This window comes from Rhinolophus sinicus, chromosome 8, assembly GCF_057876585.1.
Source record: "Rhinolophus sinicus isolate RSI-liver-muscle chromosome 8, RSI-T2T, whole genome shotgun sequence".
Taxonomy (NCBI): domain Eukaryota; kingdom Metazoa; phylum Chordata; class Mammalia; order Chiroptera; family Rhinolophidae; genus Rhinolophus; species Rhinolophus sinicus.
In genome coordinates, this window is record NC_142508.1 from 35,013,769 (window position 1) to 35,025,074 (window position 11,306).

At 51.9% G+C, this 11,306-nt stretch overlaps 1 protein-coding gene across 4 annotated transcripts; it reads left to right on the top strand.

The window, feature by feature from the left end:
* The first annotated feature begins 82 nt into the window (after positions 1–82).
* On the top strand, positions 83–11,215 carry TMC4 (transmembrane channel like 4). 4 transcript variants are annotated; one of them, XM_019715912.3, is made up of 15 exons: positions 83–345; positions 827–1,040; positions 2,833–2,978; positions 3,190–3,422; positions 3,553–3,674; positions 7,136–7,283; positions 8,040–8,207; positions 8,431–8,594; positions 8,837–8,960; positions 9,208–9,305; positions 9,607–9,790; positions 10,155–10,285; positions 10,383–10,538; positions 10,775–10,853; positions 10,949–11,215. In XM_019715912.3, the coding sequence occupies exons 1-15, from the start codon at positions 249–251 to the stop codon at positions 11,015–11,017; spliced, it is 2,133 nt and encodes a 710-aa protein (XP_019571471.3). In that variant the 5' UTR covers positions 83–248; the 3' UTR covers positions 11,018–11,215. The 4 variants fall into 4 exon arrangements, 3 of the variants coding, with proteins under 3 accessions (XP_019571471.3, XP_019571472.3, XP_074172067.2); XM_019715913.3 differs by having other exon boundaries at positions 83–327; XR_012490522.2 differs by lacking the exons at positions 10,155–10,285; positions 10,949–11,215.
* The last annotated feature ends 91 nt before the right edge of the window (positions 11,216–11,306 follow it).

Sequence of the window (11,306 nt, forward strand, 5' to 3'; positions counted from 1 at the left end):
ATGTGGGGAACATGAGCCCCCAAACCCCATGTGCTGTGCTGCCCCAGCTCCCAGGATCCACACTGACACCTGTGGACTTCAGTTCCCAGGAGACCTTTCGGAGCAGCGACCCTGACAGGTTATAGGAAGTGCACTGTATTCCCTCCGGGGCCACCTGGTGCCCAGGTGTGACTGGCCCAGACCCCTCCCTTCCCTGGGGCACCGCCCAGTTGGCCGCTAGAGACAGAGACGCAACTGCGCCTGGGGACATGGAAGACAGCCCAGCGTGGGAACCCGAAGACTGGGGCTCCTCCAGGAGGTGGCCGGCACCCCGAGAGTCCAGAGCAGGTTGGGGAGCCCAGGGAAGTCAGGTCAAACCCCTCGGGCTGGCGGAGAATGGAGGAGGCCTGGAAGCCTGGGTCTGGAGGGCAGAAGGGGGAGGGGTTTCGATTCCTGAGTTTCCAGGGGAGAAGGGAACAGGAGATTGGGACTCCTGGGTCCTGGCGAGGAGGTTGGAGACCTGGGAGAGGAGATAGCTAGGGGCTGGGAGTTGGATATCTAGGAGTGGGAGGGGCCAGGGTGGCAAACTCCTGCATAAGAGGGAACAGGAAATTGAGTTGTGGACTCCTTAGCCCTGAAATAGGAGGGGCCTGGAAGGTACACACTTGATGCCTAGGGAAGGGGCTGGCGGCCTGGACTCCTGGGTCTGAGGGAGGAGGGGCTGGGGGCCTGTACTTCAGGTTCCGAGAGAGGAGGGCCTGGAGGCCTGGACTCCTGGGTGAGGGAGAAGGGGCTGGGAGCTGGGGGCCTGGACTCCTGGGTCCTTTCAGCTCCCCTTCCTTCCCAGGCCCATCGCTGTCCTCGGTGCTGAATGAGCTCCCCAGTGCTGCTACACTTCGGTACCGGGGTCCTGGGGTGCTGCCCTGGGGAGCACTAGAGGAAGAGGATGAGGACGGAGAGAGGAGCATCCAGGCCTTCGCAGAAACTGCCCAAAAGGAGCTGCAGGAACCACCCTCCTCCCGGGAACTACCCTGGCCCATGCAGGCCAGACGGGCACACAAGTGAGATCCCCCTCCCACTTGTTGGGCTCTGCCTACGTCTGTCTCTGCCCTCCCTGCCTCTCTGATCTGCCTCTCTGGTTTCTTCTTCCCCATCTGTGTCTCCGCTTCTCCGACTCCAAGTAGTCCCGTCTTTCCATGGTTCCAGACTCACTTGTCTCTCTCCCAGGCTCGTGTTCCAACTGATTTCTTCTCTCCCTCCAAGCCGCTCTCTGCCTCTCACTACTTCTCTCTGGGTCTGAAATCTGTTATTCATTTTTTTCTCTCTGCTTTGTCCTTCTCTGTCTTTGCCTCCTCCTCTTCCAAGCCTAACATGCTTTATTTACTCCTTCCTTTCCTTTCTCCCTTTACATACATTGCAGGGCCCGGTGAAAAATGAAAACGCCAGGCCTCTTGTTCAGTAATTATTAGACATTTCAAGATGACAACAGCAGAACATTAGAAGTGCAAGGCCCTTCCAAGAATGGGGCCTGTGTGGCTGCTCAGGTGGCCCTTGAAACTGACCCTTGTTTCTTTCTATAATTCTGACACAGTTTTGATGTGTGCATGAGGAGTTCGCCCCACGCCACCAGGCAATTCTCCCACACCAACTGGATGTCCTACAATTTAACTCATTTCTCACACTATCAACCTAGAGACAGCATCAGGTCCCACAGATTAAGGGCTCAGTCCTACAAAACTGTCCCCACTTCTGACACCAGTCATAAGTCCAGATTCTGACTGACCAGCTATAGATCAGTGGGTCCCACAACCTCCTTCTCAGGTTCAATTAATTTGCTAAAACAGCTCACAGAACGCAGAGGAACATTTTACTTACTAGAGCACTGGTTATTATAAAATGATATAACTCAGAAACAGCCGGATGGAAGAGATGCAGAGGACCAGGTATGGGGAAAGGGCACGGAGCTTCCTGGCCTCTCTGAGGTCACCATTATTCCCAGATTTCCACATGTTCACCAACCCGGAAGCGCTTCAAACCTCATCCTTTTGGGTTTTTATGGAGGCTTCATGCATGGGCGTGACTGAGTAAGTCGCTGGCTAGTGGTGACTGATTGAAACTTCTGCTGCTGTCCCCTCCCAGGATGGGGGTGTGGGAATTAAAGTTCCAGCCCTCCAATCACATGGTTGGTTCCACTGGCAACCAGACCCCACCCTTAGGTGGGGTCCAAAACTCACCTCAGTAACATAACAAGTCACCTTAATTGCTCTCAACACTTAGGAAATCCCAAGGGCTTTAGCAGCTCTGTGTCAGAAATGGGGAGGAAGACCAAATATATATATATATCTCATTATAAATCACAATACCTTCCTTTTTTCTGTTCTTTTTTTTTTCATGTTTACTTTATGATGGTATTTGCCTACAGAAAAGCACAGGAAACATGATGTACAGACTGAAAGAGTATCCTACAACGAGAGCCCAGGTGAACCCAACCTACGGCAAGGGATACGACGCAGCAGCACCCCAGAAGCACCCCCACGTACCCCTCACCATGATACCTCCTCCCCAGACCTATGTACGATCACTTCCTTCCTCTTCAGAGCTGGGCCGCCTGGGTCCGCATCTCTACGGAGGAGCGTTCACCTGCGCTAGCTCTGGGACTCATGTAAATTGAACTCCGAGTCCTGGTGCTCCGTCCGGCTCCTATGCTTAGCATCATACGTTTCCTTTTATTGCTAGAGTAGCCGTGTTAGGAACTCACCGCGATGTACTGTCTGGTGGTTTCTACATTTGAGTGGTTTCCATTTGAGGCTGTTATGTCCTTAATTTCCTGCCTGTGACTCTGTTTCCTCCCAGGCAGAGCCACGGCAGGGACCAAGTGACTCAGGACTCTGGGTCCAGGGCAGCCCACTGGGCCCTGCTGCTTCGGAGGTCCAAGGACAGGATGCAAGAGGTCTTGCGCACCGTAGAGCCCTGGGCGTGGACGCTGAAGAGGATCGGGGGTACAGTGGGGCTGGCGTCCGGGAGCGGGGCGGACCCCGATCCAGAGGGTGGAGGAGGCTGGGGGTCCAGATTCCTGGGTCTGAGGGAGGAGGGGCTGGGAGCCTGGACTCCTGGGTCTGAGTGAGGAGGGGCTGGAGGTTTGAGGGAGGAGAGGAGGGTCCTGGTCCGGACTCGGAAAGGAACCCGAGGCTTTTCTGCCGTCCCCTGCAGGCCAGTTTGGCGCCGGCACCGAGTCCTACTTCTTGCTGTTGCGCTTCCTTCTGCTTCTTAACATGCTGACCGCGGTGCTGAAGGCCTGCATGACATTGCTGCCCACCTGGCTGGACGGGGCTCCCCCGGGTCCCCCTAGCCCTGACCTGTCCTCTCCCTGCGGCTCGTACAACCCCCGCCCCCAGGGCCTGGTCTCCTTCTCCTCCCAGATCTTCAGCCTGCTCTCGGGAGAGGTGAGTGCTTGGAGACCCTCTCTGGGAGACCCCCTCTGAGCCGCAGTGACCCCCGACCCTGATTGCCCTGCTCCCTGAACCCCGCCCCGCCAGCCCCACGGTGAGCCCTGCTTCACCCTTCCCTCCGCAGGGTTTTCTAGAATGGTCCCCTCTCTTCTACGGATTCTACCCACCACGCTGGAGCCTGGCTGTTGCCTACCTCTGCTCCACTTTTGCCATCGGCCTCCTCTCCCTGGTGCTTATCCTGCATCGGTCAGTGACACCCCCGCACACCCAGACCCCGGACCCTGGGAGGAGCAGTAGTGGTAGAAGCCCCTTCCCAGGAATCCCAAGTCTCACTCTTTGGTCCCTTTCTGAGTTGAAATCAATTTTTTAAATGCTTTACAAGGGCTCAGGGTCAGGGGTAAAGATGGGAAGTTTCACCCTCCTGTTGCTTAGAGTCTGGTGGGGAAGGTACGCTATTAAATAAGCAAGCAAATGAATTACATCTTTAATGGAAGGGAGAAGTGAGATATAGAAAAACAGCAGTCACTATTTCATTTATGCAACAAATATTTATTGAACAGCTACTATGTGCCAGGTATTGTTCTACGCAGTTGGCAAAACAGATAGTAGAGAAAACAAACAAACAAAAAGCCAACAGATTGTGTCCTGATGAAACTGACATGTTAGCCAGGAGACAAGTGACAAGCTATAAGCCATAAATGAGCCAATCACGTTGTGTGTTAGAGGGCAAGGTTGTTGCAACAATTCAGGTGAGAGATGGTGGTGGCTTGGACCAGGGTGGTGACAAGTAATCCATTTTAGACATCTTCTTCTTTTGACATTGACTCCCCCCCCCAACTTTTTTGAGGTATAATTGATACATAACATTGTATGAGTTTAAGGTGTACAACCTGTTGATTTGATATACTTACATTTTGTAATATGATTACACGTGATTTAATAGACTACTTATATATGATTCCTTCATCATATCACATAATTACCTTTTTTGGGGGGTGAGAACATTTAAGATCTACTCTCTTAGCAATTTGCAAGTATGTCATACAGTATCATTATGGTCACCACACTGTATATTAGACCCCCAGAACTTACTCATCTTACAGCTGGAAGTTTGTGCCCTTTGACCAGCATCTCCCCATTCTCCCTGCCCCCAGCCCAACACTTAGGTTTTTCTATGTCTTGGCTATTGGGAATACTGTGGCAATGAACATGGGGGTACAGTTATCTCTTGAAGATAATGATTTCAATTCCTTTGAACATGTAGCCAGAAGTGGAATTGCTGGATCACATGGTAGTTTCTATTTTTAATTTCTTGAGGAACCTCCATACTGTTTTCTATAGTGGCTGCACCAATTTGCACTCCCACCAACAGCACACGAGGGTTCCCTTTTCTCCACGTCCTCACCAGCTCTTATTTCTTGTGTTCTTGATAACAGCCATTCTAACAGGTGTGAGGTGATATCTCATTGTGGTTTTGATTTGTTTTTCCCTGATGATGAGTGATGTTGAGTGCCTTTACATGTACCTATTAGCCATCTGTATGTCTTATTTGGAGAAATGTCTATTCAAGTCCCCATTTTTAAAATGAGTTATTAGCTTTTTTACTCTTGAATTACAGGCATTCTTTATATATTTTGGAGATTGACCCCTTATCAGATGTATGATTTGCAAATATTTTCTCTCATTCTTAGGTTGCCTTTTCATTGTGTTGATTGTGTCTTTTGCTGTACAGAAGCTTTTTAGTTTCATGTAGTCACACTTAGTAATTTTTGCTTTTGTTGCCTGTGTTTTGGTGTCATATCCAAAAAATTGTCACCAAGACCAGTACCAAGGAGATTTTCCTCTATGTTTTCTTCTAGGAGTTTTCCAGTTTCAGGTCTGATGTTTAAGTATATAATCTATTTTGAGTTAATTTTTGTGAATGTTGTGAGATAGGGGCCCAGTTTCATTCTTCTGCATGTGTTTATGCAGTTTTCCCAATACTGTTTGTTGAAGAGACTATCCTTTCCCCATAGAGTATGTGGGTTACCCTGTCAGGTATTAATTAGTCAGATATTAGTTTAACGGCATATATTTTTATTTTAAAAAATGTAACACACATTCAGAAAAATGCACAAACTAAAGGGTAAAGCTTGCTACATTCCCACTCATATCAAGAAACTGAACATGACCAGCCTCCAGAAGCCTTCTCAAGACCACTTTAAACTACCACGGTCCCCAAACAGTGTAATAGGGGAGATAAACTGGGAGAGAGACTGTTAAATAAACAAGCAAATCAACCATTTCAGTTTAGGAGCTGTAGGTACTATATAGAAGACAAATGGGATGACATTTCCAGCTTTTTTGAGATGAAATTGACATATAACACTGTATAAATTTAAGGTGTACAACCTGTTGTTTGATACACTTACATATGATTCCTTTATGATACGATAGAGCAGAGATTAGCACAATTATTTTCTGATAAAAAAGTAAAGGCCAGGTAGGAATTATTTTCATTTTTGTGGGCCATATAGTCCCTGTCTCAACTAAGCTCTACTGTTGCAGGCAAAAGCAGCTGTAGACAGTGTGCAAATGAGTGGGTGTGGCTGTGTTCCAATAAAACTTTATTTACAAAAACAGGATTTGGTCCTCGGGCTGTAGTTTACCACCCTGTAAAATAGAGAATAATGGTTGGGGACCCTCATTAGATGGAGTGACCAATAAAGAACTCTCTGAAGAGGTGACCTACATAGATGGAGACCAGAGGACGAGAAGGAGCCAGCCAGGTGAACAGACGAAATGGGCATTCCAGGCAGAGGGAACAGTGAGTGTAAAGGCCCTGTGGTGGAAAGAGGTTTGGAGTGTTCTGGGAAATGAAGGGCCAGGAGGAGGAGAGTCAGCATTTGAGCTTTGAGAAGTAGGTGGGGGCCAGATCAGGTGGGCCCTGACTGGCTATGCTATGAAGGAGCCTAGACTTCAAGAACTAGAAGCTGTGGAATAGATTTTAAACAGGGGAATCTCATCTGCTCTGCATAAAAAGAAGGGTTCCACTGGCTCAAGAACAGAGAAAAGATTTTGAGAAGGTGCAGGTGGAAGCATGGAGACCAGGTAGAAATCTTATGTTGGTGTCCTCTAGAGAGATAACGGAGGCTAGCACCAGTTGTAGTGAAGGTGGATATGGACTTTCTTTGTCCAGTTTTGTTTCTTTCCCTTTCTCTGTTCTCTGTCCTCCTCCGTAGGTCTTGGTCCCCTCTCTTCAGTCTCTTTACCTTGCCCCTACCCCGCTTCTCTGAGTCTTTCTCCCCAGCCCTTTCTCTGGGTGTCTATCCCTCCTTCCTCTCTCTGAGTCTCTGATTTCCTCTTTCTAGATCTTTTCCTTCTCACTGAGTCTTTTTCTCCCTTTCTCTGAATCTCTGTCCTCTTTGGGGGGTCGCAATCCCCCTCTACATCTCTGTGTCTCCCCAGGGTCTTTGTCCCTCTCACTCTGCGTTCCTATCTCCTAGGTCTCTGTCTCTCTGTAGTGTGTCTGATCTCCTCTGGGTCTATCTTGGAATCTCTCTCTTGATCTTTGGCTCCAAGGACTGTATGTGTCTCCGCCTCTTTGACTCTCCACCAGGTAACAGCTCACCAAATGCCCAAGGTCTTAGGGTGTATTTTTCCTGTTTGTCCCCCCATGCTCGCGGCTGTCCTGCCACACTCCATCTCCTGGGTCTCCCCTCTCTTAGCTCGGTGTCCGGCCTGAAGCAGACATTGTTGGCTGAATCTGGGGTCCTGACCAGCTACAGCCACCGGGTATTCTCCGCCTGGGACTTTGGCCTCTGCGGGGATGTCCACGTTCGGCTGCGCCAGCGCACCATCCTATACGAGCTGCAGGTACTTTTAGGGGGTGTGGTCTACAACCAGATAGGGACCAGAGAGGCTGGGGCTGAGAGAATGGGCAGGGCCTAGACCAGGGATGGGACTTTGGGGAGATGCTAAGTAGAGCTTTCTTCTAAGGAGGCGGGCCTTGGGGAATGAGAGGGTTGGGAGGAGGCTGCAGACATGCCTGAGGTCAAAGGTCACAGGAAAAAGCTAGTAGTCGGAAAGGGGAGGGCCCTAAAGCTCCTTGGTTCAAAGTTTGGAAAGGTGAGGCCAGAAAGGGCTTGATAAATTAGAACTGGAACTGCTGAATTAATCGTAAGTGCTGAGCGGGGCCTCAGAGGGGCAAGGCTTGGAGTCTGGGGTGGACCTCAGCGGGGTGGGGCTTTGGGAGCTGGACGGGGCCTCGGGGGCGGGGCTTGGAGTCTGGGACGAGCCTTGGAGGGCAAGGTATACAGTGCTAGGTTGGGACTCAGAAGGGCGGGGCTCAGAGTCAGATGGGCCTTTGACGGTGTTGCTTGTGTAGTGGGCGGAGCCTTAAAAGGGAGGGGTCTGTTGCCGGGTGTGCGGCCTTGGCTGTAGCTTCTGGTGCTGGAAGGGTGGAGCCAGGGCATCTAAATTGTCTCCTTGGAGGGCCCTGGAGGGACTGAGACAACATTATAGAAGTCCTTAGAGGTGTGTTGCTATATCAGTTCTAGCTGAGCCCTGGCTCTGGACCACCTGCTAGGCCTGGGGGAATGGCACCCAAGTGAACGTCTCTCCTGGCCTCAGGTGGAGCTGGAGGAAGCGGTGGTGCGGCGGCAGGCTGCGGTGCGGACCCTGCACCAGCAAGCCAGGGTGTGGTCGGTGAGAGTGCTGCTCAACCTGCTGGTGGTTGCACTCCTGGGGGCGGCCTTCTACGGCGTCTTCTGGGCTACAGAGTCCACTGTGGAGCTGCAGGTGTGGAGGGGCCTGAGGGAAGAGGGCCCCGGGGTCCTGGAACCTATGTTTCCAAGGGTGGAGGGGACTGATGTCTATGATACCTGGGATCTTAGCAGGGATGGGGGCTTATGTTTGGACCTCAAACTTCAGAGTGCTGAAGGAAGAAGAGGCTGGGGGAGGACATCAAGCAAGGCTCCTTCAGGACCCCAAAGCCTTTTCTCTTGGCCCTCCTCCCTTTCAGAAGTGGCCCCTTGTCCAGCAAATGCCACTGTTAAAGCTCGGGGTGGATTACCTTCCATCCATTTTCATCGCCGGGGTCAACTTACTGCTGCCACCAGTGTTCAAGTTCATTGCCCCACTGGAGGGCTATACCAGGAGCCGCCAGATCGTTTTAATACTGCTCAGGTTCAAACTTTCTAGGGTGGGCTGGTGATGATGGCAGGGCCGGTTGGTGGAGGGACCTTGGTTCTAGCAAATAAGACATGGAAATCCCGACATGGGATCCAGTGAGATCTGGATTCAAATCCCAACTCTCTCTGTTTTTTCATCTGTGAAATGGGGAGACTTGTGAGCACCTTCCGTGCAGGAGGGGCCTGGCACGCGGCTGGTACTAGCTCTTTGCTGATCCCCTTTCTCTCCCTTGCTAGGACTATATTTCTCCGCCTGGCCTCCCTGCTCGTCCTGATCTTCTCTCTCTGGAAGCAGATCACTTGCGGGGGCAATGCAGAGGCTGATAAGTGCAAAACCTGCGGCTACAATTACGAACTTCCGGTGAGAAAGACAGGCCAGGAGTCCTGGGTCCTTGAAGGAAAGGAGAAACTGGGTGGGTCCAGACTCCTGGCTTGGGAGGAAGAAGGAGCTTGGGGTGCTAGAATACCCTTCTCTTGAGGACAGGGGTATGGATGTTTGGAAAACTGAAGACCCCCAGAGAAAGTATTGATGGGTCTCATATGCTTGTGATTTAGAGACTCGGATGATGGGTACTGAGGTCTTTCTGATCCCTTTCTTCCTTCCTCAGTGCTGGGAGACTCGGCTGGGGCAAGAGATGTACAAACTCCTGCTTTTTGATCTGCTGACTGGCATAGCAGTCATGCTGCTCTTCCAGTTCCCTCGGAAGTAAGAGCCCCGCCCGTCGTGGTGGCCCCGCCCATTTCAGAGCAGGCCCCCGCCCCATCACCCAGTTCTCTTCCCTTCCCCGCCCCCTCCCTTAACCTCTCTGCTGTGGTTTCTGTGCCGTAAGTCTGCAGACTCCGCCCCCTCCACGTGTTAGAGAGTTCCTTCCCGCTGGCTCCGCCCCCTGGGCACGCCCTTTCCAGGCTTTGACAGATACACTCACTTCCAGTTGGTGGGCGGGACGGTGGAGGCGGGGAAACCCCGGGCCCGCTTGCCTCTGACTTGCCCCGCCCCCACCCCTCAGGTTCCTCTGTGGCCTCTGTCCGGAGCCGCTACGTCGTGTGGCAGGAACCCAGGAATTCCAGGTGCCCGACGAGGTGCTAGGGCTCATCTACGCGCAGACGGTGGTCTGGGTGGGGAGTTTTTTCTGCCCTCTACTGCCCCTGCTCAACACAGCCAAGTTCCTGCTGCTCTTTTATTTGAAGAAGGTGAGGGATGGGGAGCACCTATCTGGAGCTGGAGGTATTGGGGCCTGGGCTTGCGCCCCAGGGGAGGAGGGGACTGAGGGATGTGACTCCTGGGTCCTAGGGGTGGAGGATGCTAAAGTCCTGGACTACTGGATCCTGAGAGAAGGGATTTGGAAGACAGACTCCTGGATGTGGGAGGAGTGGTCTAGAGTATCCCAACTTTTAGGTCTGAGGGACCCGACTCCTGGGTCTGATGGTGGGAAAGGACTGGGGACTCCTGGATCCTGACTGAGGAGGGGGCCAAGGGCTAGGAATCCTGGGTGGGTAAAATAGAGAGACTGGGAGCCAGCCTTTTGTGTCTCAGATGTCCTCCTTCCCCCACCAGTTTGTCCTCTTCTCCATCTGTTCCCCGGCCTCCCGCACCTTCCGAGCCTCCACGGCGAATTTCTTTTTCCCTCTGGTCCTTCTCCTGGGTCTGGCCATCTCCGCCGTTCCTGTGCTTTATAGCATCTTCCTGTAAGTGTAAGAAGTGCCTGCCTCTCTGTCCCTCCCTCCACCCTCATCCAGCGTTCTGACTTGGCCATCCTTGAGCTCTGCCTTTCTCTGCCTTCAGGATCCCACCTTCCAAGACGTGTGGTCCATTCCAGGGACAGTTGTCCATCTGGTCCCAGATCCCTGAGTCTATTTCCAGACTCCCTCAGACCACCCAGAATTTTCTCTTCTTCCTGGGGACCCAGGCTTTTGCTGTGCCCCTTCTGCTGATCTCCAGGTAAGGGGGCCGAGACTCCTGGGTTTGAGTTTGAATGTATGTGATCTGGGGGCCCCGCTGCCTGCATCTGAGAGAGGAGGGAGCTGGGGACCTAAACTCCTGGGTCTGAAGAAAGCAGGAGGCTGGAGTCCTGGACTCCTGGGTTTGAAGTTCCAGACCCCTGATTTCTAAGGAGCCATATGTTGAAGATCTTCTAAGAGTGTTTGGGATGTGGCTTTTATTCCTGTCTCCTCCAGCATCCTGATGGTGTATACCCTGGCCCTGGCTAACTCATATGGACGTTTCATCTCTGAGCTCAAACGGCAGATAGCGACGGTGAGCCAGGCAGAGTCCCTGGGAAGGGGTCTTGGGGAATATGGAAAGGAACATGGGGAGAGGTCTGTCTCACCTCCACCTCTCTTTTACGGCAGGAGACGCAGAATAAAGTCTTCCTGGCACAGCGTGTTGTGACACTGAGCTCAGCCAAAGGGGTTCTTTGACCTCCCCAGGCTGGCTCAGGGTGATGTCCCACTTTCAGACCCATACCTGACCCCAGACCCCTTGTAAGCCTCGGCCATGTCATCTGTAAAATGGGAGAAGTGGAGAAGCCTGCACTTCCTTCCATCCCTGGTTTCTGAGATTGCCAGGACCTGAACCCCCTGATTTTAGTAAACCTCATTCTTGTATCAATAAACACAGCCGAGGCTGCTGAGTGCTCTTTGAAACTTGCGTCCAGCTGCGGGAGTCAAGGCTTTTGCAAGACACAAGCCAATCAAATGTATTGGCCTT